We start from the raw sequence: 24742 nt of genomic DNA, 5'->3' as shown, positions 1-24742 counted from the left end.
GGGCTGGGAAAGGCGAAGCTGCAGTTGGGCCTTTGCTTCTTCTGGGTCCGCTTGCCAATAGTGAGGACCTGCAGGACTGCTCCCTGCAGGTTGCGTCACCTCTACTTTGACTCGAGGGTCCACAAACTCAACAAACTGCTTCAGGGGTATAAAGTAAAACAGAATACGTAGCTTTATGACTTGGATGCAGGCATCTCACCCTGTTATGATAGAGGCTATCTTGGGCTGATATCAACTTCAAAGATGTGACGTACTGATTACAATATCTAATGTCAACTTCAACCAAGTACTAATAGCCCTGTGATCACCAGTTGCAGATGTCTTTCACGAACCTCGTTTTTCATGAGTAGCGATATTGAAAGTCAACAACGTTAAAACTGTCGACTTGAATGGAATAGATATGGTGAGTGAAAACCAAAATATGGTTGATCACTATATTTATGTATATTCTCGTTCTTTCTATAGACCAGTGAGCCTGGCTTCAGTGCCGGGAAAAATAGTGAAAACTATTCTCAAGATCAAAATCATAGAGCATATAGAAAGACATGGTTTAATGGAACACAGTCAACATGGATTTACCCAAGGGAAGTCTTGCCTAACAAATCTGCTGCATTTTTTTGAAGGGGATAATAAACATGTGGATAAAGGTGAACCGGTAGATGTAGTGTATTTGGATTTTCAGAAGGCATTTGACAAAGCCCCTCATGAGAGGCTTCTAAGAAAACTAAAAAGTCATGGGATAGGAGGCGATGTCCTTTCGTGGATTACAAACTGATTAAAAGACAGGAAACAGAGTAGGATTAAACGGTCAATTTCATCAGTGGAAAAGGTAAACAGTGGAGTGCCTCAGGGATCTGTACTTGGACTGGTGCTTTTCTATATATATATATATATATATATATATTATATAAATGATCTGGAAAGGAATATGATGAGTGAAGTTATCAAATTTGCGGATGATACAAAATTATTCAGAGTAGTTAAATCACAAGTGGATTGTGATACATTACAGGAGGACCTTGCAAGACTGGAAGATTGGGCATCCAAATGGCAGATGAAATTTAATGTGGACAAGTGCAAGGTGTTGCATATAGGGAAAAATAACCCTTGCTGTAGTTACACGATGTTAGGTTCCATATTAGGAGCTACCATCCAGGAAAAAGATCTAGGCATCATAGTGGATAGTACTTTAAAATCGTCAGCTCAGTGTGCTCCAGCAGTCAGCTCAGTGTGCTGCAGCAGTCAAAAAGGCAAACAGAATGTTAGGAATTATTAGGAAGGGAATTTTTAATAAAATGGAAAATGTCGTAATGCCTCTATATCGCTCCATGGTGAGACCGCACCTTGAACACTGTGTATAGTTTTGTTGTCGCATCTCAAAAAAGATATAGTTGCGATGGAGAAGGTACAGAGAAGGGCAACCAAAATGATAAAGGGGATGGAACAGCTCTCCTATGAGGAAAGCCTGAAGAGGTTCGGGCTGTTCAGCTTGGAGAAGAGACGGCTGAGGGGGGATATGATAGAGGTCTTTAAGATCATGAGAGATCTTGAACGAGTAGATGTGAATCGGTTATTTATACTTTCGAAAAATAGGACTAGGAGCATTCCATGAAGTTAGCAAGTAGCACATTTAAGACTAATTGGAGAATATTCTTTTTCACTCAACACACAATAAAGCTCTGGAATTTGTTGCCAGAGGATGTGGTTAGAGCAGTTAGTGTAGCTGAGTTCAATAAAGGTTTGGATAAGTTCTTGGAGGAGAAGTCCATTAACGGCTGTTAATCAAGTTTACTTAGGGAATGGCCTCTGCTATTACTGGCATCAGTAGCATGGGATCTTCTTAGTGTTTGGGTAATTAGCAGGTTCTTGTGGCCTAGTTTGGCCTCTGTTGGGAACAGGATGCTGGGCTTGATGGACCCTTGATCTGACCCAGCATGGCAATTTCTTATGTTCTTATATTCTTGTATTCTTATCTGTAATCTTACTCAAAAGCAGTACAATAAATGTCTGTCAGGCTCTTAAAGATCAATAAATAGAATTGGCACTATAGGAAACAAGATAGGGCAATATCCAAATTTAATCCCCAGGAGGAAACAGTTTTTAAGCAATTAATCCAAAATTGTTCCTTTTGTAAAAGACGTGGCAAAATCACCATCACGTCAACGGGAACATAGTCTCTCTTTATCAACCAAACCAGAGCTCTTCAAAAGTGTGTTGGAACTCTAGACAGTGAGAAACAATCAGGGCTGCTATCCATTGATTTTTCAAGCAATTTAGACGTTCAGTCATCTTCACCTCGATCTTGCATTTTGTCTTTCCAGCATATGCTCTATTGCATGTGCAGAAAACAATGTACACTACACCACTTGTAGTACAGTCCATGTCATGTCACAAATGACATGACATGTCATTTGTCATGTCAACATAATGTCAACACTAATAAAACAGAAATCCTCATCATCTCGCCTGACGAAAACCACACTCTCTTCAACGTCCAAAGCTCAACACAAGCCACAATACCACCCATTAACCACTCACCTTCTGTTAGAGACTTAGGAGTACGCCTCGACAATCAATTCAACTTCAAATCTTTCATTCTCAACACAACAAAAGAATGTTACTTCAAACTCCAAGTGCTCAAAAATCTGAAACCACTCCTTCACTTCAGTGACTTCCGTTTAGTAGTTCAGTCTATAATTCTGTCCAAGTTGGACTACTGCAACTCTCTTCTGCTAGGTCTTCCGATCTCATCGATAAAACCCTTACAGATGGTACAAAACACTGCGGCGAGGTTACTCACTAACACCAACAAAAGAGCCCACATCACACCAATTCTGCACTACCTCCACTGGCTTCCTATAAAAGCTAGAATCACCTTCAAGACTTTATCAATGATCCACAAGGATATTATGGGCAGCGCCCACCTAAATCTTATCTCGCAACTCCGCCTTCACACATCAAAAAGACCTATCAGATATAATTACAAAGGTTCTTTACATGCTCCCCCGATTAAAACTTCACTAGCTAAACGAGCACTCTCCACAGCCGGGCCCACCCTTTGGAACTCATTACCGCCAGATCTTCGACTAGAAACCTGCCATCTAACTTTCAAGAAAAACCTAAAAACGTGGCTCTTCCGGCAAGCCTTTCCGGAATCGCAAGAACACTTAGACACCGGTCAAAGAGCAAAATAGTTCAATATAAAGTCCACGACCGCCCATATACCCTCAGGACCCGAACACGCCGTATTTGGACAGTCCTCTTGTTATGAAAGACCTTTTCCTGATGCATTAGCTCACTAGCTCATGCTCTTCCCATAGTTATACCCTCAACAGTGCTCACAGTCACCTGTATACCCCAACCAGTACATTTCAACCTTACCTACCAATTATTTGCAGTTAACCGTATCATGTATTCATGTTATTTGACAAATTTTGTAGTCTATTTTATATTTAATATTTAATATTTATTGATTTACGTTCTATTGTTCAATTCTCTGTTTATTGTTTAATGTAACGCCTTACCAGCGACTGTTTTGTTCTATGGAAACTGACTTGATTCGATATGTATATCGAGAATGTTGGTATATAAAAACCCTAAATAAATAAATAAATAAATGAATCAGAAGATTACTGGAAGAAACATAGGACATCAGTATTAAGAGACACATTACAGACTGAGCTCTTCTCGCATAACTGATGCCAACCATTCTGTATTTCTTTGATCAATGGAATGATGACATCTAAGGCAACCAGTGTGTGCCGTAAATTTTTACCCCATCTATAAACAATTCTAGGCAATTTGTGAAATTCTGGTTACAACTACAGCACATGCCAGAGTTTTAAAATGGCCAATTGAACCATATTAACCTTTTGAAGAAAAAGTTAAACACGGGTGATTTTATTGCTTGACTCTTTACCTCTAGGCAAGAAAAGCATTGACAATATAAGTCATTGATGGAACAATAGTAAATAAGCAACTGATGTTGGAAAGGGTAAGTGTTTGACCAGTTAGATTAAAAATGCCCTGTATATAGATTGGCTAACTAAGGGACCATGGTGGCTCCCATGGCCATTCAATGAATTTCAACAGGTGGCAGTCCTGATGGTTTCTCACTGTCTAGAGTTCCAATATACTTTTGAAGAGCTCCAGTTTGGAGTGATAGAGAGACTATGACCCAGTTGGCGTGGCGGTGATTTTGCCACACATGTTTTGCAAAGGGAAAAGTTTTAGATTTATCACTTTATAACTGTTTCCACTAAGGGATTAAATTTGGATATTGGCTTATCTTGTTTCTTATAATGCCGGTTTTGTCTATTTATTTATCTTTAAGAGCCTGACAGACTTTATTGTTCTGGTTTTGAGTCAGGTTACAGATAAGAATGAATGAGGTTATTCATAAATTCAATAGTGATAGACCTTATTTTATTGTTTTTCACTTACCAAATTTATTCCATCCAAGTCCATGGTTTTTAATGTTGCTGACTTTCACTATTGCTACTCAATGAAAAATGGGGTTCATGAAAGATGTCTGCAATTGGCGATCACAGGACTATTTGTACTTGATTTAAACTAACATTATGTATCGTGGTCCTGCTTCACAAGAGTGGGAGCAGAGAGGAAGCTGGAAACTACCGGCTGGTTAGCCTCACCTCTGTTGTGGGAAAATTAATGGGGACTGCTGAAGGAAAGGATAGTGAACTATCTACAGTCAGGAGGATTGCTGGACCTGAAGCAGCATGGATTCACCAGGGGAAGATCCTGTGAGACAAATCTGATTAGTCACCCAATCAAAAAAAAATTAAAGAATTGGATCTTGGATAATGTGATCTACTTGGATTTCAGCAAAGCTTTTGATACGGTCCAACCTAGGAGGCTTGTGAACAAAATGAGAAGCTTGGGAGTTAGCGCCAAGGTGATGGATTACAAACTGGTTGACAGCATGTGGTGGTAAATGGAACCTACTCTGAAGAGAGAACGGTTTTAAGCGGAGTGCCAAAAGGATCATGTTGGGTCAGGTCCTGTTCAATATCTTTGTGAATGACATTGTGGAAGGGATAGAAGGTAAAGTTTTCCTATTTGCTGTCCCATGGTCAGATCACTATCTCATTTCCAGTACCCTATCTTTTAAATCTCTTCCATCTATACAGTCCATGACTAATCCTCTATTTTATTCTCAAATCTTTTAAATCTGAAGATCTACATAATGATCTTCCTGATGCACTCAATAGTATCACTTTTGAAAATGCTGCTTTAGCCACCTCTCAATGGTCCATGGCCCTTGAAAAATTAGCCAACAAAATTTGCCCACTGATAAATAAAATGTTAGTACACAAAAAAACAAACCCTTGGTTTACACAAAGTTTAAAAGAAATGAAAACCTGACTTAGAAGAAGAGAGAGAATTTGGAGGAAATATCCAAATACGGAGAATCTCTCCAGTTACAGAATTCTGCTCTCTAAATATAGAACTAGTATTAACGAGGCTGAACAGACATTCTATGGAAACAAAATGGCACTTCCAGGTTAAAGCATTTTAAGCTTTAACCCGTATTCTCTATTGTATTACTTTATAATTACTTCCTGCCTTTACCTTCTTTCCAGCTATATAAGCTTCCAAGTTCTTACTCCTTGTTGATTGTAACTTTGCCTTATTCACTTCTATTGTTTAATTTACTTTAATTGTTGCTCCAGTTATACCCTTGTTAAATGTAAACCGATCCGATATGGTTATTACTATGAAGGTTGGTATAAAAAACTGTTAAATAAATAAAATAAAATTCATGGCTTAAAATTTAATCCTAAGGCCTTATTTACTTTTGTATAAAGCTTAAATCAGCCCCTCGTCTTCTGTTCTATTTCCCAGCTGTGATGATATCCAAAAGAAATGTGATGACATTGCCATTTTCTTGAAAGAAAAAATTTCCAATCTCACTACAAAATTATCAGCTGTATCCAACCAAACAATCTACATGGCAGGAGATCCTTCAATTTCCTTGGTGGCTGTGCAGATTGGCAGCGTCTACTAATTCTTCTGGTTTTTTTTTTTTTTAAGTTCAGTATTTTTATTGAAGAGCTCTACTTCTAATTCTTAATAAATGCTGTATCTGCAGTTTAGTTTGTGTCCTCTCCTTGCACTCCTTGTCTGTTTTTGGTACCTTCATCTGGTGCTGACAGGGCTGACAGAATACAGTCTGACTGTGTTCTATGTAGGCTACTTAGTCTTGGGACCTGCCTGAGTTCTACCCAGGCAGGAGTTCTATGTCGTTTCACTGATCGATTGGCATTGATTGAGGCGTAGACAGTAAAGGTATCGAGGGCAGCACAGTTTCTGGGGTGGGGGCAGGGAGAGCTCATCTTTCCCACATTCTAAGGAACTAGTCTGCGGGCAGGAGTCATGAACGATGTAGCCTCCTCTCCTGCTCGCCAGTGATGGCATTGCAGTCTTTATGAGAGAGGTTGAGCAGGAGCCTAGGCAAGCAACGTTGCTGTTGCACTTTCAGTACCATGCCCGATAATGGCTGCCGTGCACATCTGTGACCAGTGCACCAATGATATGACATTTTGATGTCAGGACTGTGTTGGGGACTAGGACCACCATTGGGCACCTTGGTCACCCTTGATGCTTTCAAGGTGCCAGGACGCCCTCGATACTATCGATGCTGAAAGGGCCATCGACCAAGGGCCCTGTCGAGTGTTGTGCACACTGTCAATTCATGGTTCCAGGCTTTAGACACCAGCAGGCGCTGTAGATGCCATCATGCATCATGGGTTCTCTGCACCAAAGGAATGGTATCGACCGCGCATCCTTGACTGCCATGGGCATAGATGCACCAGGATAGCAGCACCATCTGGTGTTGCGGTCCATACCATGTTAAGAACCAGGCTGGCTGTCAAGCGCCATGGTTATTATTGAAGCCACTGGAGCCATCCTCAAGGCCATCAAGGAGGGGGGCCACCCCCAAGGCCATCGAGGTTGGGGGCTGCTCTTGGTCGAGCACATGGAGGCTATTGGGCGTGTTTGCCAGTGATGCTATTTGTGGCTGCTTTCAATGATGTCAAGTACTGTCGCACCAGAGCACCATCAAGCGCCTGGTTGTCTTGGAGGCCATTGACCGCCAAGCTGGGGAAGTCCTGAGAGCCCTCAAGCACCATGGAAGCCCTCGGCCAATAGGGGCGTCAGACAGGCAGCTGCAGTGCTATCAAGCGCCAGGGTTGCCATCAACCTTAGGCACCCAGAAGCGCCGAGGCATCCAGGGTGCACCATGGCCTAATGCACTCGAAACTGTCGCATGTTGGGGCACTGACGAGCCTCCTATCTGGTGTTTGGAAGGACAATGTGGGGGGGGGGGGGGTGGCATTGAGATGTGCCATCGATAGTGTACGACTATCAGGTGCCTGGAACCACCGTACAGCGCCAAATGCACTGGGCTCGCAAGGTGCCGTCTCGGCTGGCATCAACAATAGACATGGGCATGCTGTGTTGGTTGTTATCAGCCATAGGCATGGACATGGATGCTGTCAAGCCTGAAGCATTGACACCATCAGGTGCTTTGCTGAGCCAAGGGGAATCGTGGAGGACACCGGCTGTCATCGGTTTCTTTGTGCACTGAGGTGGCGTGTTGGTTCCATGGGGCATCCAGTGGTGCATTGGTGCCGCAGGGCCTCCACCTTCAGGCACCGTGGGCATCATTGGTACTACTGGATCATTGACACCTTCAGGTACCAATCTCCATCGGTACTGGTGACCCTCGGACATTTTTGGAAAACCATTTGCACCTTTGGGCGCTGAGTACATCATGAGTGCCACTGGATTGTCGCTGTATGCAGTCACCTGGGGCACCATAGATAGTGCTGCATGCCATCATGCATGCTGGGTGACTGTGATGCAATTAAGCACTATTGGAGCCCTGGGCATGACATCAGTGTCATTGAAGCAATCCATCACTAGTGAGCACCGAGGATGCTATTGGCATTGGGAGCGCCATAGTCACTGAGGGGATCAGTGGACGGGGCCAAAGGCTGCAGAGCACCATGAGCACCTTCGATTACCATGGGCTTCCCTTCTGCCATTATCCGGTGAAAAGGGAGGTGAGTCATTCACGACCCCAATCCAAGAGTGGCAATTAACCTCTTGGAGCATTATCAGGTACCATGGGTACTAGGGGGGAAATGCTGCCTATCACTAGGGACAGCCATATTCAGAACCCCCAGTGGCACTGGGGACGCCATCGACACATTGTATCTGCTATTAAGAGTTGGTGTAACAGTGGAATGCTTCATACACAGTCAATGGTGGAGATCATCTCACCTCCAAGTGCTTTAGGTGCTGATGAGCGGCATTTTCTCAGCCTGTACTGAGCCTCGTCTGTTTTGCACCTTTGGGTGCAATGGGACACTAGCGAGGAGGACACAATCACACACTTTTGGATTGCTTTTTCACAGTACGCAGCCACCAACTCTTTATAAGTGATGTGTGATCACTGCTGTGTTGTGGGATTCTACCCATGGATGCAGTGATGGGATGCGTACATGCACCCCAATACGCAAGATGGGTACCGCTATATGAGTACTGGTTTAAAAATCTAATAGCTCCAGTTACCCTCTAGTGTAGGTGTGTGGATGTTTCCCTTGTGCACCGCTGCTGCAAGTCGGACATAAGCCTGCATTCCTGGTCAAACCGCTAGGGGTGTGAATTCCAGGAGGGTAGTGTTGGGAATCTTTCCCTCCCACAGAAGAGGTTTGTATCTTTCAATCCCTCCACTATTAACTTACGTTGAATCCTCTTAGAGGGAAAGCCTCTAGGGTACCATCCCTTGCAGGCCCGTTGCCATTCTGGAGCATTGATTCTTTTGAATTGGGGCACCTCCTTGCAGGCCAGGACCTGCAGTTGTTGATGGGATAGCAGCAGTTGTGGGATTGTTCTTTCTGGTCCATGGATTACTGTGGATGGACACCTCTGGCCAATTTGATTGCTTATAAATCTCAGCAATCAGCAACCATAACCCATGTTTCAGAAGGACCCCAAATCCCATTGCTTTCCTGTCCCCTTTGGAGAGGGGAGCTACAACTTGGTTTCCAGAGGCGACCCTTATGGGTTCCCCCGAGCTACTGGGTTGTCTGCCTATACAAGGGTGGCCCTTGTTCTCCATTTCCCAAAAAAATGGATTTCATTACCTCTGATGAGGGGTTGCGTTCTGTTACCTGCAGAATCCAAGAGCAAGGCGGGCGTTAATGCTCGTCCCTAGGTCATCCTGTGGTGCAGCAGGTCTATTTCACGAGGGAGTTATTCCGGATTTGATCTCCCCATCGTACCCAGGGTCTCCCCTTCTTGGCCACTCCTTGGCAAAGATTAGGGGTATTCTGCTCAGGAATCACTCTTTTCTTACCTGCAGAACACACTATGTGGTGTTCGCAGATGACCACTCTTTCTTGCATGCAAAACTCTACCTTACTGGTGAAGGTTCTGGTCTAGTTACATCTCAGTTGGTGGGTGTGCCTTTCAACCTTTCACCATATCTATGGCTGTGTGAGTTGGGGGATGAGGGAATACACAATCGAGATGCTACACTTGTGTTGCAGTGGCTTGCGAGCTATATTTTCCCCCTTTTAGGGATAACCCTGTCTGTGGGCAGGAAGGTCCTGGTTCAGACAACCATTGCCTTCTCCTGGCCCGGATGTTTCTTTGGGGAAAGTAATCATTATCCTGGCCTTAGGTATTGATATTGTTGGTTGGTCTGTTCTGAGATCAGACCAACCCTGCCCTGGTACCCTTTGCCAGGTTGGTAAAGGAATCCTGTTTCTACAGGGGATTGCACTTGCAGTATCCTGCTTTCTGTCCCCTGGTGGTTGTCTTCCCCAGGAAGCTGGCTCGCAGTTTTGGCTGTTCTTGTCATGTTGAGAGGTCTACCGTGGGGGGGATCGTCCTATTGCAATCAGCAGGGAGTTGGTTGTTTTTTTTTTTATCCCGGCAGCCCCGGGGTCTGCCTCATTGTGTGCTTTGATCCTTTTGACTTCTGGCCAGCATATCAGAAGTGGGGGAGAAAAGCTAGGACATTCGTGGTATATCTTAGTTTATGCTTGCAGGGATCTGTACACCACTTTTTCCCTGTTCTTTCGCCAAGTTCTGGCTAGTACTGCCTTTAGCTTTTCATGCTTCACTGAGTTGACCAAAGTGCCTTCGTGCTCACCTGAGCTATCCTGTGAACTGGATGGCTAGGCCTACCCTTGACAGGGTGAGTGTGGGTAAGCTTTAGTCCCAGCTTAACTCCCTACTCAGGAGTTTTTGAGCTAGCAATCCTGTTCAGGGATTGCTTTATATCCTCTTACCCTCGACATCTGTCTTGGGAGGTCAGATCTTTCTGGTGCATTGTCTGGTACATTCTGGACTTAGCTGCTGTTGCCGCTTCTTCTCCCAAATGTTGCTTGGGTTTTTCTGCCCATTGAACGTAATATCCAATTATTGGGTGTGCTTCTGCAAAAGCATTCTATCCTTCAGATGTTAGTGGCCCACAGTTTGTTTCTGGAGGGCTTTCTGACCCCAGTGGGTTTTTTCAGTTGTTTAGTGACACCGAAGGAAACTGCGGTTTTCATCCAAGAGTTCTCCTTGTGGTTGATTCTGTAGGCCTTTTCCTGTATCCAGAAGGAATTAGACCTACCCTGCTGTCAGGGGTTGCTGATCCAAACCCTGGCTGTAATAGTCCCATGAGGCAAAGTATGCATTTTGCTGAAATTGGCATTATGCCCCTGCCTTAGGTGCCCCTGCTATGCATTGGGGTATGTGTGTCTCAGTCTGTTCTGTGGTTTTTCTTTTGTAGAATCCAACTCTTTTCCCACCTAGACCCATTTTTGGGTTGGCAGCCTCACAAACAGCTGGGGTTTCACCCGTATGTGAGGACTACCATCCTGCTTGTCATCAGAGAAAGAGTTGCTTACCTGAGGACAGCAGGATGTTAGTCCTCATTAAACCCACTCACGGGAGTTGGTTTCTCCATTTATTAGCTATATCATAGACTGAGGGACTCTGCCTAGGGAGCAGGGTGTTTAACTACTATAACCAATATCCCGTTTATTCTGTACTTTCGTAATTTATTTTATATATATTCCAATATTTAACTACCTTGTTCTTATGTAAAATTGTTAAATGTTCCCTGTAAAGGCCATGCCTAAATGATAGTTACACTATCATAGTTTTAAGTTATCTGTAAACCGATACGATGTGCAAACGGTTGTCGGTATATAAAAGTTTCAAATAAATAATAAATAAATAAATAAAACTAGAGCTGCACATGCTCAGTAGAGCATGTTTGAAAGCTCTAGAATTCTTTGAGATCAAAGTTCCGTGCCAGGCTCCATCCGATGATGTCACCCATGTGTGAGGACTAACATCCTGCTGTGATCGGAGAACACCTTTTATAGGGAAGCAACTCTGCTTTACTTCATACCCCTGAAGCAGTTACTATGCTAACAGAACATCAGCTGATATTGGGTTTGGGCTTGTAGTACCGGTGTTTGGGAGTTTTTATGAGAAAAGAGAGACAATTTCTGGGTGCATGATTGAGAAGACCAGCAGTAATCAAGTTAGGTCTCGTGTTTGGCTTACTGATACCCTTTATTCCTAAAGTTAAAAGAATTGTGTGTTAAAAAAATTTGGGTTGGTGGGCTCTGAGTATTTGTGGGAATTCAGTCTGAGCTACATTGGTGTACTTTTTGTAAGTTAGGAAATGTGATTACCGATAATATTTAATTATAAGACATGGTCAGGATTCTAATAAAATTGTGAAATAAGAAAAAGGTTTATTTTTCCCTTGGGCTTTCACAATAATATGACCAGATTTATTAAGGGTTTTTTTTTTTCTTATTCTGCTATGGGATAATGAATCAGTCTTTAATTAGCTTATATCTTGAACTTGCCAACAGGAATAGAAATATATTTTAACTGGCACCTGAATTCTCAAGTCTTACAGGTGAATTTTAAAAGGCCAGCACGCACAAAACCAGGAGATATGCAAATATTTTGGGCTGCCTCGCACCGAACAGATTTTAAAAGCTGCCCAAGTGCGCACAAATGAAAAGTTCCAAAAAAAGGGGCATGGGCGTGGTTTGGACGGGCCATGGGTGTTCCTGGATTTCAACTTCAAATTTGCATGTAAATACTTAATACAGGTGCACGCCAGGTTCCCGGCCACATAACTTTAATTCTGCTCTGGAGGATGTGTAAGTAATAAAATAAAGATAAATAGGCAGGGTTTTAAGGTTCAAGGCTAACAGGGGAGAAGGGAGGCTATTAAACTGGGGGAGATTGGAAGACCTATCCCTTACATGGGCAAACTGGGATTGAACTGGTAATGGTGTCTGTGCATGTTTCTATTAAAAAAAAAAAAACAAAAAAAACAAAACCTACTTAGCAGTAGAAGCAGCATTTGCGTGCACAGGCGTGCGTGTACCTAAAATTGTGCACACATGCTTGCGTTCAGGCATATTTTATAAAATATGCGCATATACATGTGTATGTTATAAAACAGCTGCATCCCTAGGCATGGGCTGATGAATGCGCGCACGTGTGCCTGTTTAAAAGTTACTGTCCTCGTGAGCGAGGAGGAAACTTTTTTTTTCACTGTTTTTGCTCATTTTATCTTGCTTTGTTTTCTCTACTTTAATTGTACTTTTTTGTTTATTCTTTATTTTTGCTTTATGGAGTTTTAGGCACCCATGTAACCTGGCTCCTGATATTTTTCAGTCCTACATGCTAATAAAGTTTAGTCCTATTATATTTGGGTGTCTGTATAATTTCTCTAGCATGTTTTCCCAGAGAACTCTAGAGAGATACAAACCCAGTTTCCTTTTGCGAATGGGGAAGGTGCTTGCTTGTGTTTGAAGATGACAAATGATTAATAATATTGAGAATGCCTTAAGATAGTCATGTGGTTTTTGTTTTTCTTTCTTCAGCGTCTTGCCCGCAGTGGGATTATAGTTACCACCAGCGAGGCTGTACTGCTGCAGCTAGTAGCTGATAAGGACCATCCAAAATTCAAAGAGATCCAAAACCTCATTAAAGCAAGTGCCCCAGAGTCGGGGCTTCTTTCCAAAATATAACGAGAACAGCGCTCCAAAGCAGCAATGCTCTGTCAGCATCCAGCAAGAACTCAAGCCATGAATGTACACAAAGCTGTGAGCACACTTGCAAGAACGCAGAAACTTTGACAAACCTGTAAAATGAAAAAATTGATGTCTCTGTGCTTTCTCTTGCAAAAGTTGTCCATTGGTTTTTTTTTGAGTGCCATTGTGTTCTGTTGTCCTCTTTCTGTGGCCAAAGTCCATATGTCAAAAAGTTTTGGGTGTGTTAAAAACCCTTGTTTTTGCAAATGTTTTGCTTTTTATTTTTTAAATTCTTTATTTATAGATTTTACTTTCACACATACATTGAGTAAATAAAATAAGAATAACCACAGCCTAAATTTTTCCACAAAAAGAAAAGGAAAAATACAATCAATAAGGTAATAATATCTGCCTTTAAGAAAAGACAACCCAATATTGTATATCTGAACCCATCATATCTGTGATTTAAATCATCAAACATAAGAGAAAAATGAGACTGTTTTAGAAATAATTGGGTTATAAATGGAGATAAACTTAGAAAGTTTTTCATAGAAAAGCTTAACCTAGAAACAAGCTGGCATTTCTACATATATGCCCTATTCAAGCTACTCACCAATGGGTATTACACTGGCAGATGTTTTATTTTTTATTTTTTTTCTTTAAGCGTAATATGAAACGGGGGTGCCCAGTGGAAACTGTGATGTGCCACTGTTGCGGCACTGCTCGGTAAAGTATTGGGTTTTCTGTGCACTTTCAATATTGTGGAGTTCTGCCATTTCCCTTTTTTTTTTAAATGGGGACAAAAATCAAATATATGGTTTTGCTGTAATATCCTAAAAATCTGTGGTCCTTAATCATTAAAATAATGGTAAATTGTTTTTGATTTCCTTACCAGAGTAGCATTTTATATACTAGATGGGGCATAGGAGATCAAGCCACAATCTGACTACTTTTGTTAGCTAAAACTGACTGAATTGATTTCAAATGATTCAGGACTATAATCTCATCTTGGTGCACTTGCATTCAGACAAGGATTTCTAGTGAGGAGGAATAAGTTCATGCACCGTCTCTGAATGAATGAATGAATCAACTAATCCAATCGAAATTGATAAGCAATCAAAAATAGTGAGAATGCATTAGCAGTTTGATATGTCTGTCTCTATTTAGATTTATATTTCACCTTTCAGCCACTTCAAAGCAGATTACGTTCAGGTACTATAGCTATTTCCTTGTCCCCAGAGGGCTCACAATCTGTTTGTTACCTGACTTATTGGAGGGTAAAGTAACTTGCACAAGGCATGTCAATGCGATTTGAACCTTGGCTCCCATGGTTCATAGACCACTACTCTAACCACTAGGCTGCATGCTGACTGTAAAGGGGACACTGAGGGCTCATAATACCATAAATGTTTCAATTCGTTGGGCAGCAATCAAGGTCAGATGATACCTTTTTGATTAGACTAGTTTAATACTTTTGTGAGTAGATTTCAGGAGTTGTGGTCTTCAAAAGCCAATCACAAATGTATTTATCCAATATCAAAAGTTTCACCTGCAACTTATTTTTCTGTATCAAAGTGGACTGACATGGCAACCACGCTACTTTTTAATCAAGTATAAACAGAAATGTCGTTGTCCCCTAGAACTATGCCCCTGCCATTTATCTTTCTGTTGACCATCAAAAACTGATCCAAGGAACAGATCTGTGGAGGTCAAAAAAGAAAGAGAAGCATTTGTAATTCAGAACTGTAGCAAGGAAGAACTTGAATTCTTTGACAAGCAGGGCTGAAATAGCCATGACATGTGAGGTGACATTATCCAATGGATGGACCCATTTTTCCAGATCTGAGTTTTTACTACTGAGCATATACAGGAGTTCCCTCACATGTTACCTTGCAAGTCCCTTCTTCTTTTTATCTGTGCTGCAGCATGGGCTTGTACCCTTTCTCTTTTGTGAAATATGTTGTATATCCACTGTAGGGACTCTATTTTATTCACATTTTTTTGTTGCTGCCTAGGCACCTGCCTCAACACTGTTTAAAATGATAAGTAAATAACTTGTTTCTTTTTCACAAGTCTTGAATCCATGTCTGACAGACACTCTCCTACCATACATTTGCATTAAGCAGAAGCTCCTCACACAAGACTCCCTGTAGTGCCAGATTCTGGATTCACTATAGTCCGAGTTTAATGCAGAAGAAATACCGCTGACCGGTTTGAATGGTCGGTGCCATTGAGGTAGACAGCACCATCAACACAATCAGCCTCTCAGCGATCGCGTGATACATCGGTGCCAATGTTTTGATGCATCAGCATTGTCTATGCACTTGACACTTTGGACTCAATGCTTCATGTTCTGCATTAGAGGGTGTCTGCATCTTTGGAGCACGCCATACATCTGCATCAGGTCTGTGTCTGCACCAGTTGTCAATATATCAGTCTTATCAATGTATATGTGCCATGGGTGCATTTGATGCCCCTGTTTCATCCATGGCACTCTGCATCGTCTGTGAAGAAGCCTCTGGCTGTCAACACAGATGTTGTGTCTTCCAATTTGACAGTTCCCCTACATCAGAAAATGCCAGAGCCCATTTCCTGACACAAGTAGTCCAGATGGGATTTCCTGCATGGAATATGGTACTGGTATCTCAAGGGAATTTTGATAAAGAAAAGTATACAGGTCCATCACAATAGAAGGGAGCTCTGTCTTGGTGGGGAAGCTAGTTACTTGTGTATGGACAGAGCCCCATCAGTGTTATTGACTTGACACTCTACACATGTCAGGCATATTTTCAGTTGAGTCTGCTTTCTTCTCCTTCCTCTGACATCAGTAAGATTCTTACCTTACTTACCATCTTGTTTGGAGTCATGGTCCCACTAATGTTAAGTGAAACCCTTTTCTTCTCTGATCAGAAAAACTCTCGTCCCTGATACTGGATTCCTCCTCCCAGAATTCTTGATGAAGGTAATTGGCAACATTTGGAAGAGGTATTTTTGGAAAGAGCAGTGATTCCAATACTATAGTGGTTGACTGATCACCTTAGTCCATCATAGTATGGTAGACATGGTCGTAGAGTGGGTGACAGTTATCTAAAACCTTTGGTGAAATGTTCATATGGTGACTCAGCAGCCTTATGTGGTCCAGTGCTCGCATAAACAATAGCAAGTGGGCTGATATCCCCTTCTTCAAAGATGATTATTGAAAGAGAATAAAGTACAGCACCTGACCCCAGTTTTTGACATATATGTGAGCACATCTCTGTCCATGAAGGATAGTTCTCCGCTATTTCTTGAACAGTTGTAGTAAATCACGAAGCACCGTTGAGTCCTTAAGGTTACAGAATATGGTTAGAGTTATTGCCTCCTCCATCTTCTAACGAATCATCATTATTTGGTCTCCTATTTGGAACACTTTGGAAACCCCAATCATGTCTCAAAGTGAAGTCATTCCTTCACCAATAATTAAGAGCTGGTTCCTCCCAACAACTATAGCACATCTATTTCCACTATCCTCATCTTTAAAGATACAAACCAGTTGAATTCTGTCCCCATTTTGCAAAGCATTGTCTTGGGAGAAGTTCACACAGAATGCCCCATACTGCACCATGTCAGGTTTTTCAAAGCAGGAAGGTCTTCACTAATTTGTTGGCAGCATTAGTAGCATGCTTAGGCCACTGCAGAATGTGTATTTGCTCATGCTTAGACAAATGGCTGGTATCAGGAAGTGATAAAACTCTTTCAGCCCTCAATTCTTAAAATATTATTGCTTCAGGATGTGAATAGCTTCAGTGAAGGAAGATACATTCTTCCCACCAGATTAGGTCAATGATACTTCAATTGAGCCACATGATAACAGCAAAGCTTGTAGTCCCCTTACACCCCTGAACCTGAGAATTCTGTATCTGCTCTCATTGGATTTGGTCACGTTACACTTGTTATACTTTATATTGGTTCCTTGATGATGAACATATCCTTGTAAGCCTAGCTAAATCTGTTGTACTGGAGAATACTCCCTTCTTCGGGTTTCTCCCATAACCGGTATCGCTAGTTCCTGCCGTTCACGGACCATAGTCTGGTACAGAACAGGTTTTTTTTTTTCCCAGGTAAACCTCTTGGAGCTGCGAACCATTCCAGTTTGCATGAGAGGTACTCCTATCTCATTCAAGGCATGGGATGGTTAATCCAAACCGACAGTCAAATGGTAGTAAATAAAAGGAGAGACAGGATCTGTGACCCTCTGCTGAAAATCTCAGCAGATTAGGTATGAGTGCTTGGTTGCAAGGTCTCCCTTCATGGAACAGACCTTTCCAGAGTCTCCAGTTCATTAGTGAATAGTCTTCACAGGGTCTTCCAAGCTAAGAGATGGGCCATTTTTCAGGCCCATGTCCTTTAGACCTTTTTGCATTGAAAAATACAGATTTGCTGGGTCCGTTTTTGGGTAACATGAGAGACGAACATGCTATCTGTATTTCCACAACTGTGGATAGTGATAAGAACAGTTCAGAAATTACTTTAGGTTTGGCTAACTGTTCCTCATTGTCGTAGCATGAACCATTCAGGGTGTGTTCTCATATCTCATTAAATAGTTGATCCTCCTCCTGATTCTCACCGAGGGTCGAGTAATTGTCCCTACCACAGGAGAAAGGTCATCTATAACTTATAAACATGCCTTCGCTCAACCTGATAGTAAGGGAATTCAACACTCGATTATTTTCTTTGCTGTTCAAAGAGGTTTGGAGCCTCTTCTATTTGACAAGGAAGCCATATCTCTTAGAGTAGTATGAGTTTGCACAGCAGATATTCTCATCCAGGTACCAGGCTGACCTCTGTTTCCCCTTCCCCTGTTCTACTGAGAATCTGCATCAGTACTTAGTCTCTCTTTCACCAGCAAATCTCAGTGAGGCTGGCACCTTACTACCATTGCAGCATGCTTCTTTCAGAACAGGAAATTCTGCTGTCACTTCATTCTTGAATATTGTGATGTACAGAAGTCTTACTGGCACTTTAAACTTCCAGTTCCAAAACCTCCTGTCTTACACAATCTCATGTTTGAGCAGCAAGAATGGCCTTTTGAAAATTTTACCTAGAAAGTGATTAGTCCTAGTCGTGATCTCTTCGATTAGACAAGTCAGTAACTGCAGTCCTTTTGTAACAAAAGGGTGCACTGCACCCATATTGAATTTCTCCTTAAGTGGCCTATTTATTTCACCGAAATCATGCCATATGCAATGAGACAAGAAGGTCCTTCCTTCATTCCTCTGTGAGAGGGCTATGCCATATTACTGGAGGAGAAATCTGCCATATTGTAAGGCTCTTCAGCTGTTTTTGTTCTACAAACCCTTCAGTCTGGGAGTAGTAGTGGCCATTTGTTCCTTGTTCTTCTGGCTAGCAGGCTATATCTCACACTGCTATGCATTTGCTGGCCTTCCAGTTACAAATTTTGTCAAGGCTTATCAAGTCAGAGCCATGCATTTTTGTTGCTGTCCTGAAACTGTCTCCATTGCAGTCATCTGTAAAGCTGTGACTTGGTCATCTGTATGTTCCACTACTATCTGGACAAGCTGTCCAGAAGAGATTTTAAGCATGCAGTTTGGCATAGACTGTTTGCTAGTAGTCTGCTCTCTACAGTGAGATCTCAGTTGCTTTCCAGTAAGTGCTCCGCTGCAACCCTCACAAGTCATGGCTAATTCAGCCCTGCTTGTTGACAGAGAGAGCAAATTTGTGACAACCTGACATCACATTTATTTATTTAAAAACATTTATATACCGCTATTTGAATACAACCATCATATCGGTTTACAGTGTTTACAAATAGATTAATAACAAACAATATCTCCAATGACTGTAGTTACACTCATACTTTCTTTAAAAAATTTAAACGGTAAAATACAATATAAAAATAGAAATAAAACAAATTCATTAAACCATTCATACCATTACTGATACTCACTGCTTGCACATGCTAGCTCCTTATGTTCTAACTATACAATCCTTTTATTTCTCATTATTTTCTGTGCCAAAAGCTTGCCTATATAACCAGGTTTTGATTTTTTTTTCTTAAATATTGCTGTGTTCAGTTCTAATCTTAACTCAACTGGCAGATTATTCCAGCTAGTTGGACCGGCCAAAGACAACGCTCTTTCCCTTACCGAAGTTAATTTTGTGGATACTAATGATTGGATGGAGAGGAGACCTTTATTGGCAGATCGCAGATTTTTCTACAGTATATGTAACCTTATTGCCGCATTTAGCCAGTCAACATTTTCGTTATGTATCGCTTTATGAATGATACATTTGACACACTGACAAGCTGACAACTTCTAAAAGGAAATTGAAATAAAAGGCCCTGTTGATATTACTGACCCATTACCGTACATCTGAGTAAATGAAGAAATAAGTTAAACATGATTTGCCACAGAGGGAGCGAATGGCAGGGTGCTGGGGACTGATGTATGTACAGCAAGTTTGCTTATTGTTAATTTGCAGGCTGAATTAGTCATGCTTAATGCCTGCCCACCTCCTTGGAGAGGATATTTAGTTCTAATATCGTCTTAGGGGCTCTTGGGGAGACATATGTGCAAGAACTCCCACACATTCTCATTAGCAGACCTACTGAGCTGGCGGGATGGGGCCGTCTGATGATGTCACCTCACATGCCATGGCTAATTTATCCTTCTGTCTTCGGAGAACATTTACAGTAAGAACTTGCTGTATGTACACCACTCCCCAGCACCCTGCCATTTGCTCCCTCTGTGGCAAACCATTTATAACTTGGTATGTCTCCATTTACTCAGCTGTACTTGGTCAGTAAAGTCAGCATAGTCCTTTATTTCAGTTTCCTTTTAGAAGCTGTCAGCGTGTCAGGCTTCCCATGCCATATGTTATAACATTAATTGCAAGAGTGTTTATAGTTTTAAAGCACATTTGGATCCTGTATTTTATTGCAGCATTTATGTAGTGCCCTACATCAAGGTGCTATACAGTAGAGATGTGAATCTGAACTGGAATTGGCTCGGATTCCGGTTCCGATTCACATCGTGGGTTTTTTTTCCCGTCCGGCCCGATCGCGGTTTTGTTTATCGGCTGCACCCGAGCTGATAAACAAACCCCCCCCCCCCCCCCCCCCCCCCCAAAAAAAATATTTTACAGGTACCTGGTGGTCCAGTGGGGGTCCCGGGAGCGATCTCCCGGGCCGTCGGCTGCCACTAATAAAAATGGCGCCGATGGCCTTTGCCCTTACCATGTGACAGGGTATCCGTGCCATTGGCCGGCCCCTGTCACATGGAGGGAGCACTGGATGGCCGGCGCCATCTTTAAAAATTGTGCGGGCCATCTAGTGCTCCTACCATGTGACAGGGGCTGGCCAATGGCACGGATTCACATGGTAAGGGCAAAGGGCCATCGGCACCATTTTGATTAGTGGCAGCCAACGGCCCGGGAATGGGAGATCGCTCCCGGGACCCCCACTGGACCACCAGGTACCTGTAAAAAGTTTTGGGGGGGGGGGGGTCGGGAGGGTGGGGGAAGCTAAGGGATTCGTTTTAAAGGGTCAGGGTGGGTTTAGGGGTTATTTTTGTGTGCTGTTTTTCCCGCCCTCCCCCAAAATGATAAGAGAACCCCCACGAACAATATCATGGGGTTTTCCTATCGTTTTGGGGGAGCCCCCGATTTCTGACGATTTTGAAAATATCGACAATATTTTCAATCGTCCGAAGCCCGATTCACATGCCTACTATACAGCAGTGTTCATACAAATACATAACAATCCCTTTCCCACAAAATCAAGGCTCAAATTCTGTTTCTCCCACTGACACTCCAGGTAATCTTGGGCATTTGTCTCTCATTGACTCAGGGAGCTACTGAGACACAGTCACTTGCCCAAGAGCAGCAGGGAGTGTCAGTGGGAGAAATGGGTTTTGAGCCCTGCTCCTGTGGTTCCCAGCCTAACTAGTAGGCAACCTTCTCTCTTGAATAAAAGACACAATGTGAAGCCAAATAACAAGTTGCTAGGGTTATATTAGCAATTATATAATTGAGCTGATCCTGCTTTCCAGCTATAAATTTGAAAACCTCAGCAATCTGATTTGTTTTCCCCATGTTCTGATAGTTTAATGTGGTTTTTTTATCATGTGATGTTTACAGTAGCAAGAATGCTACTTTTTAGAAATATTTTTGACTCTTATTAGTGGATAATTTATTTTTACATTGGCTCAAAATTCAGTGTCTGTGTCCGCCTGGAGTAATGTCCCTTACCTATTCATTGTTCTGAAACTGTTCTTGTAGTTGAGATTTTGTACCGTATGTAACTTTGTATATCGAAAAATAAAGCCCTAATGTTTGTTCATTTGTTTTTCTATAATTAGATCATGTTGACCACCCATCTCCCTCCTTTATTTAGGCTTCTATCTCTATATTCACCTGCATCTACCTGGGATATCTTCCCATTTTTACTCCCTTTACCACTTCACCATCTAGCCCAGCAATTGTTAGTGCTCGAGAGGCATGAACTGTAGTAACAGAAGGAGGAAAGACATTGCGTTCTCATCAGCAGTTCCCATCCACCCCCCCACCCCCAGTGTCTCCACATAAAACTCAACTCTTGGTTGGCATTTAAAATTGGCCGCAGTTTATTTCAACCAGAACTCAAGCCCTTACAAATATTCAATAATAAGCCCCCTTTAATCCGACCCCCCCCCCCCTTCAACTCCTCCCCGGGCCTCCACCACCTTAAACCCCAATGGAGGAGATACCCTCCCCCTTTCCCACCGCTTCGCCTCGTGCCAGCGTGAGCAAGCTTGAACCGTGAACCTTGGCCCCACGGTTCGCTGGTCTTCCCACGTAGCAGCCCCCCCAGCTATGCAGGGCCTTAACCCCTCCTCCAACCCCCGCCCCCCATTCCCCTTTTATCAACAATAATGCTGGGCTTGGGTTATCCACCACAAAACAAGTCGTTTGCGAATTGTTTCCCCCCACTGTGGCCAGCTATCCTCTACTGCTTATCTCCTTCTCTAAACCTTCTTGAATGGTGTGGTTAAAGAGATCCATTCCAATTTCAGATAAATGGACACCATCTCCACTAAAGAGACCTGCTTCTCCACTCCAAGCCCAGGTATGCCTGATCCAGAATCCCCCCTCCCACTCCATCCACCTACCCATCTGCCTGTTTAGCTTTTTAACCCCACTCTTCCAAACCGTCTCCTCAGCATTTCGCAGACGGATAATAATATCGGACCACCCCAATCTAACTGAAGGCCACCTTGCCCAAATTTGTGCTAAGTCTTTTTTAATACATGTTAGTAAATTTCTGCACGTTTTCCCTCCGACATCATTTCCTCCTAAGTGAACAATTAGTATGTCCGGAACAACCCCACATGTCTATTTGCTCGCTTATGAACGGCAACAACTCGTCCCATTCCATGCGTCTGTGACTAAACCACGCTAATTGCCACCCTAGATGTTCCAGGTCCAGATGTTCCCCATACGGTCTTTTCATGGCATGTCTTTGTGCTCGATGGATATAGGAATGGCCCACGATCCAGGCACATTTGTGACCTCTCCTTCACCCCCCGGCTCTGCAAAAGAAATAATACATTATTCATATCTTATGCCTGCACACACACACCCCCCCTCCCCCCACGTGTATACCGACTCTTCTTGCTCTTTGTTCTATTTGGGGGTTTTTTGGTTTTTTTTATACATCTGATCTAATATAATCCCTGAAAACTTTCGATTTCTTCCGGCCTATACTTTTTATCCCCATGTCAGGTAATCCGGCCTCAGCCGCCGACGTCACTGCCCCTATCCTGAAAGAGTGGGAACTATATCTATTTGCGTCCCTCCCGTCTGCTGCAATCACCATTCTGAGCACCTGAGCGAATTGATACTTGGTCAGTGCAAAACCGTTCTCATGCACTAAAAAGGACCCCCCAATAGCTGGTCTTAACCGCAAATACCTCTAGGCGGAGCGCACTGGGCAAATGATGGCACTTGCCGCCGGCAATAACTTTATGGTAGTGCCTTTGCCCTTCTGATCTGTCTTAGATCTTGGGAGGAAGATCAACACGTCCTGCTCCCTGTCCTGCTCCCCGATGTCCACGCAACCCTATCTGACCCCCGGGGATCCCTTATCTGTCCCTGACCGAGCCACTAACTCGCTGACTCGCATAGCTCTGAAGAACGCCCATGAAAACGCCACGCTGAATAAAACCGCCTCATAAGTAGACCAGCAAACCTGCGGTAACTGCTTAGTTAATCTGACCAAGTCGTTATACTGAATAGGCAACAGTTTGTCTCTCCGCCTACCCAACCTTTTTTGCCAACCCCCTAAAACTTTACGCAACCGAAAACTGCCCATCGGGTTACCCCAACCATGTAACTTTTGAAAGAAAGAGAACCCAATTAAATGCAAGTGGGTCTTGGCCACCGACCATCCACATGCCTTTGCCCCTAGCACAAAATCGACTAGCCATTGCTCCCGAACAGACCCCTCTCCCCAACCCCTAGTACCCAGAAAATTAGCCACTACAGCATATACTTTGGAATATGAAGTCCAAGTACTCGGGGTTACGGATTCTCGGATGAGTTCCCATTCTTCAGCTTGTGATGCATCCGGCCACGAATCCATCACCGCTCTTCCTCCTACCAACTCGACATCTGACGAGGAAATCATATAATGTTCTGCACTCTTCCTCTTTTTCCACTTCACACCTCCCTTTCCGTAGTGCCTTATATTATTGTACGAATTTCTAAGTATTTATTCATGTAGTATTTGTTCGGTTTACTTGCATGCCTTCGTTGTTGTTTATTTACAAAATTATTTCCTTTTATTATTATTTTATTTATTTATTTTTGCGCCCTGGATTGAACCTATCCCTATAAACTCATCTCTCTTTACTGCTGTTTGCCAGTTTTCAGCACTGTCTTAGCCCCTGTCTGTGCGCACTTAGCGCTGGTTTATGCCCCATTGCAATTGGTGCACGCATGCCTAAACTTGCATTCCGGGAATAAACAGGTGGCATGATTGAAAAGCCAACATACATCACCTTTTGGTATCACCGCTTTGCTTTCTTTCCCTACCGTCCCCCCGGCCCGAGTTGCTGCATCCCCCCCCCCCCCCCCCCCCCCCCCCCAGTGCCTCCCCATCTGCTCTGTGTATCCCCCGTGACTGAGCCTCCAGTGCTAGCCTTTGCTACCTTGGTACTTTTGTTTGTCATCTGCGTGAGCCATAAATTAATGTCCTGCGTTCCCCAAGAAATGAACCTGTTACCCGCCATCTTTTCTCTGAATCGCTCATCATAATTGAGCCGCGCCCATCCTTCATAATCCCGGAATGCCCCCAAAATACTATCGCAATACGCCAATAAGGCCCCGTGTTGATCTGGCCAGTAATGACCGACCACGCTGGCTAAACATAAAAAACCTCTCATCCAATTTAATAAGTTTTTTTTGGTACTGTAATGCCTGTCTCAGTCCCTTTCTTTTCTTGCTTCCTTTACCTCCTCCTCCTCCTCCCTCTTCTGCCCTCCACCAAACTGAAGATATGAACGTACTTACGTGTCTTTATTCGCTTCCGTATCTTACCCGGCACCCCTTCCCAAAGCTTGGTCAAAGAAGCCAATGCTGGGTGCCCCATATCCTGTGCTGGCCCC

At 43.0% G+C, this 24742-nt stretch overlaps 1 protein-coding gene across 3 annotated transcripts in view; it reads left to right on the top strand.

Annotated features, from left to right (window-relative positions):
* Window positions 1-24742, top strand: part of ISOC1 (isochorismatase domain containing 1) — a 53973-nt gene that overhangs the window by 18303 nt on the left and 10928 nt on the right. The window contains exon 5 of one of the 3 annotated variants that reach the window (XM_029619039.1): window positions 12948-16170. The exons of 1 other annotated variant lie outside the window; for it this stretch is intronic. In XM_029619039.1, the coding sequence (XP_029474899.1) occupies window positions 12948-13094 (147 nt within the window). In that variant the 3' untranslated portion in view covers window positions 13095-16170. Of the gene's footprint in view, window positions 1-5865; window positions 5994-12947; window positions 16171-24742 lie in introns of those variants that run through there. One more of the 3 variants, XM_029619057.1, reaches the window with a different exon arrangement.

This window comes from Rhinatrema bivittatum, chromosome 1 (genome assembly GCF_901001135.1).
Source record: "Rhinatrema bivittatum chromosome 1, aRhiBiv1.1, whole genome shotgun sequence".
Lineage (NCBI taxonomy): Eukaryota > Metazoa > Chordata > Amphibia > Gymnophiona > Rhinatrematidae > Rhinatrema > Rhinatrema bivittatum.
The sequence above is the reverse complement of the archived record's forward strand: the minus strand, read 5'-3'. Positions and strand labels throughout refer to the sequence as shown.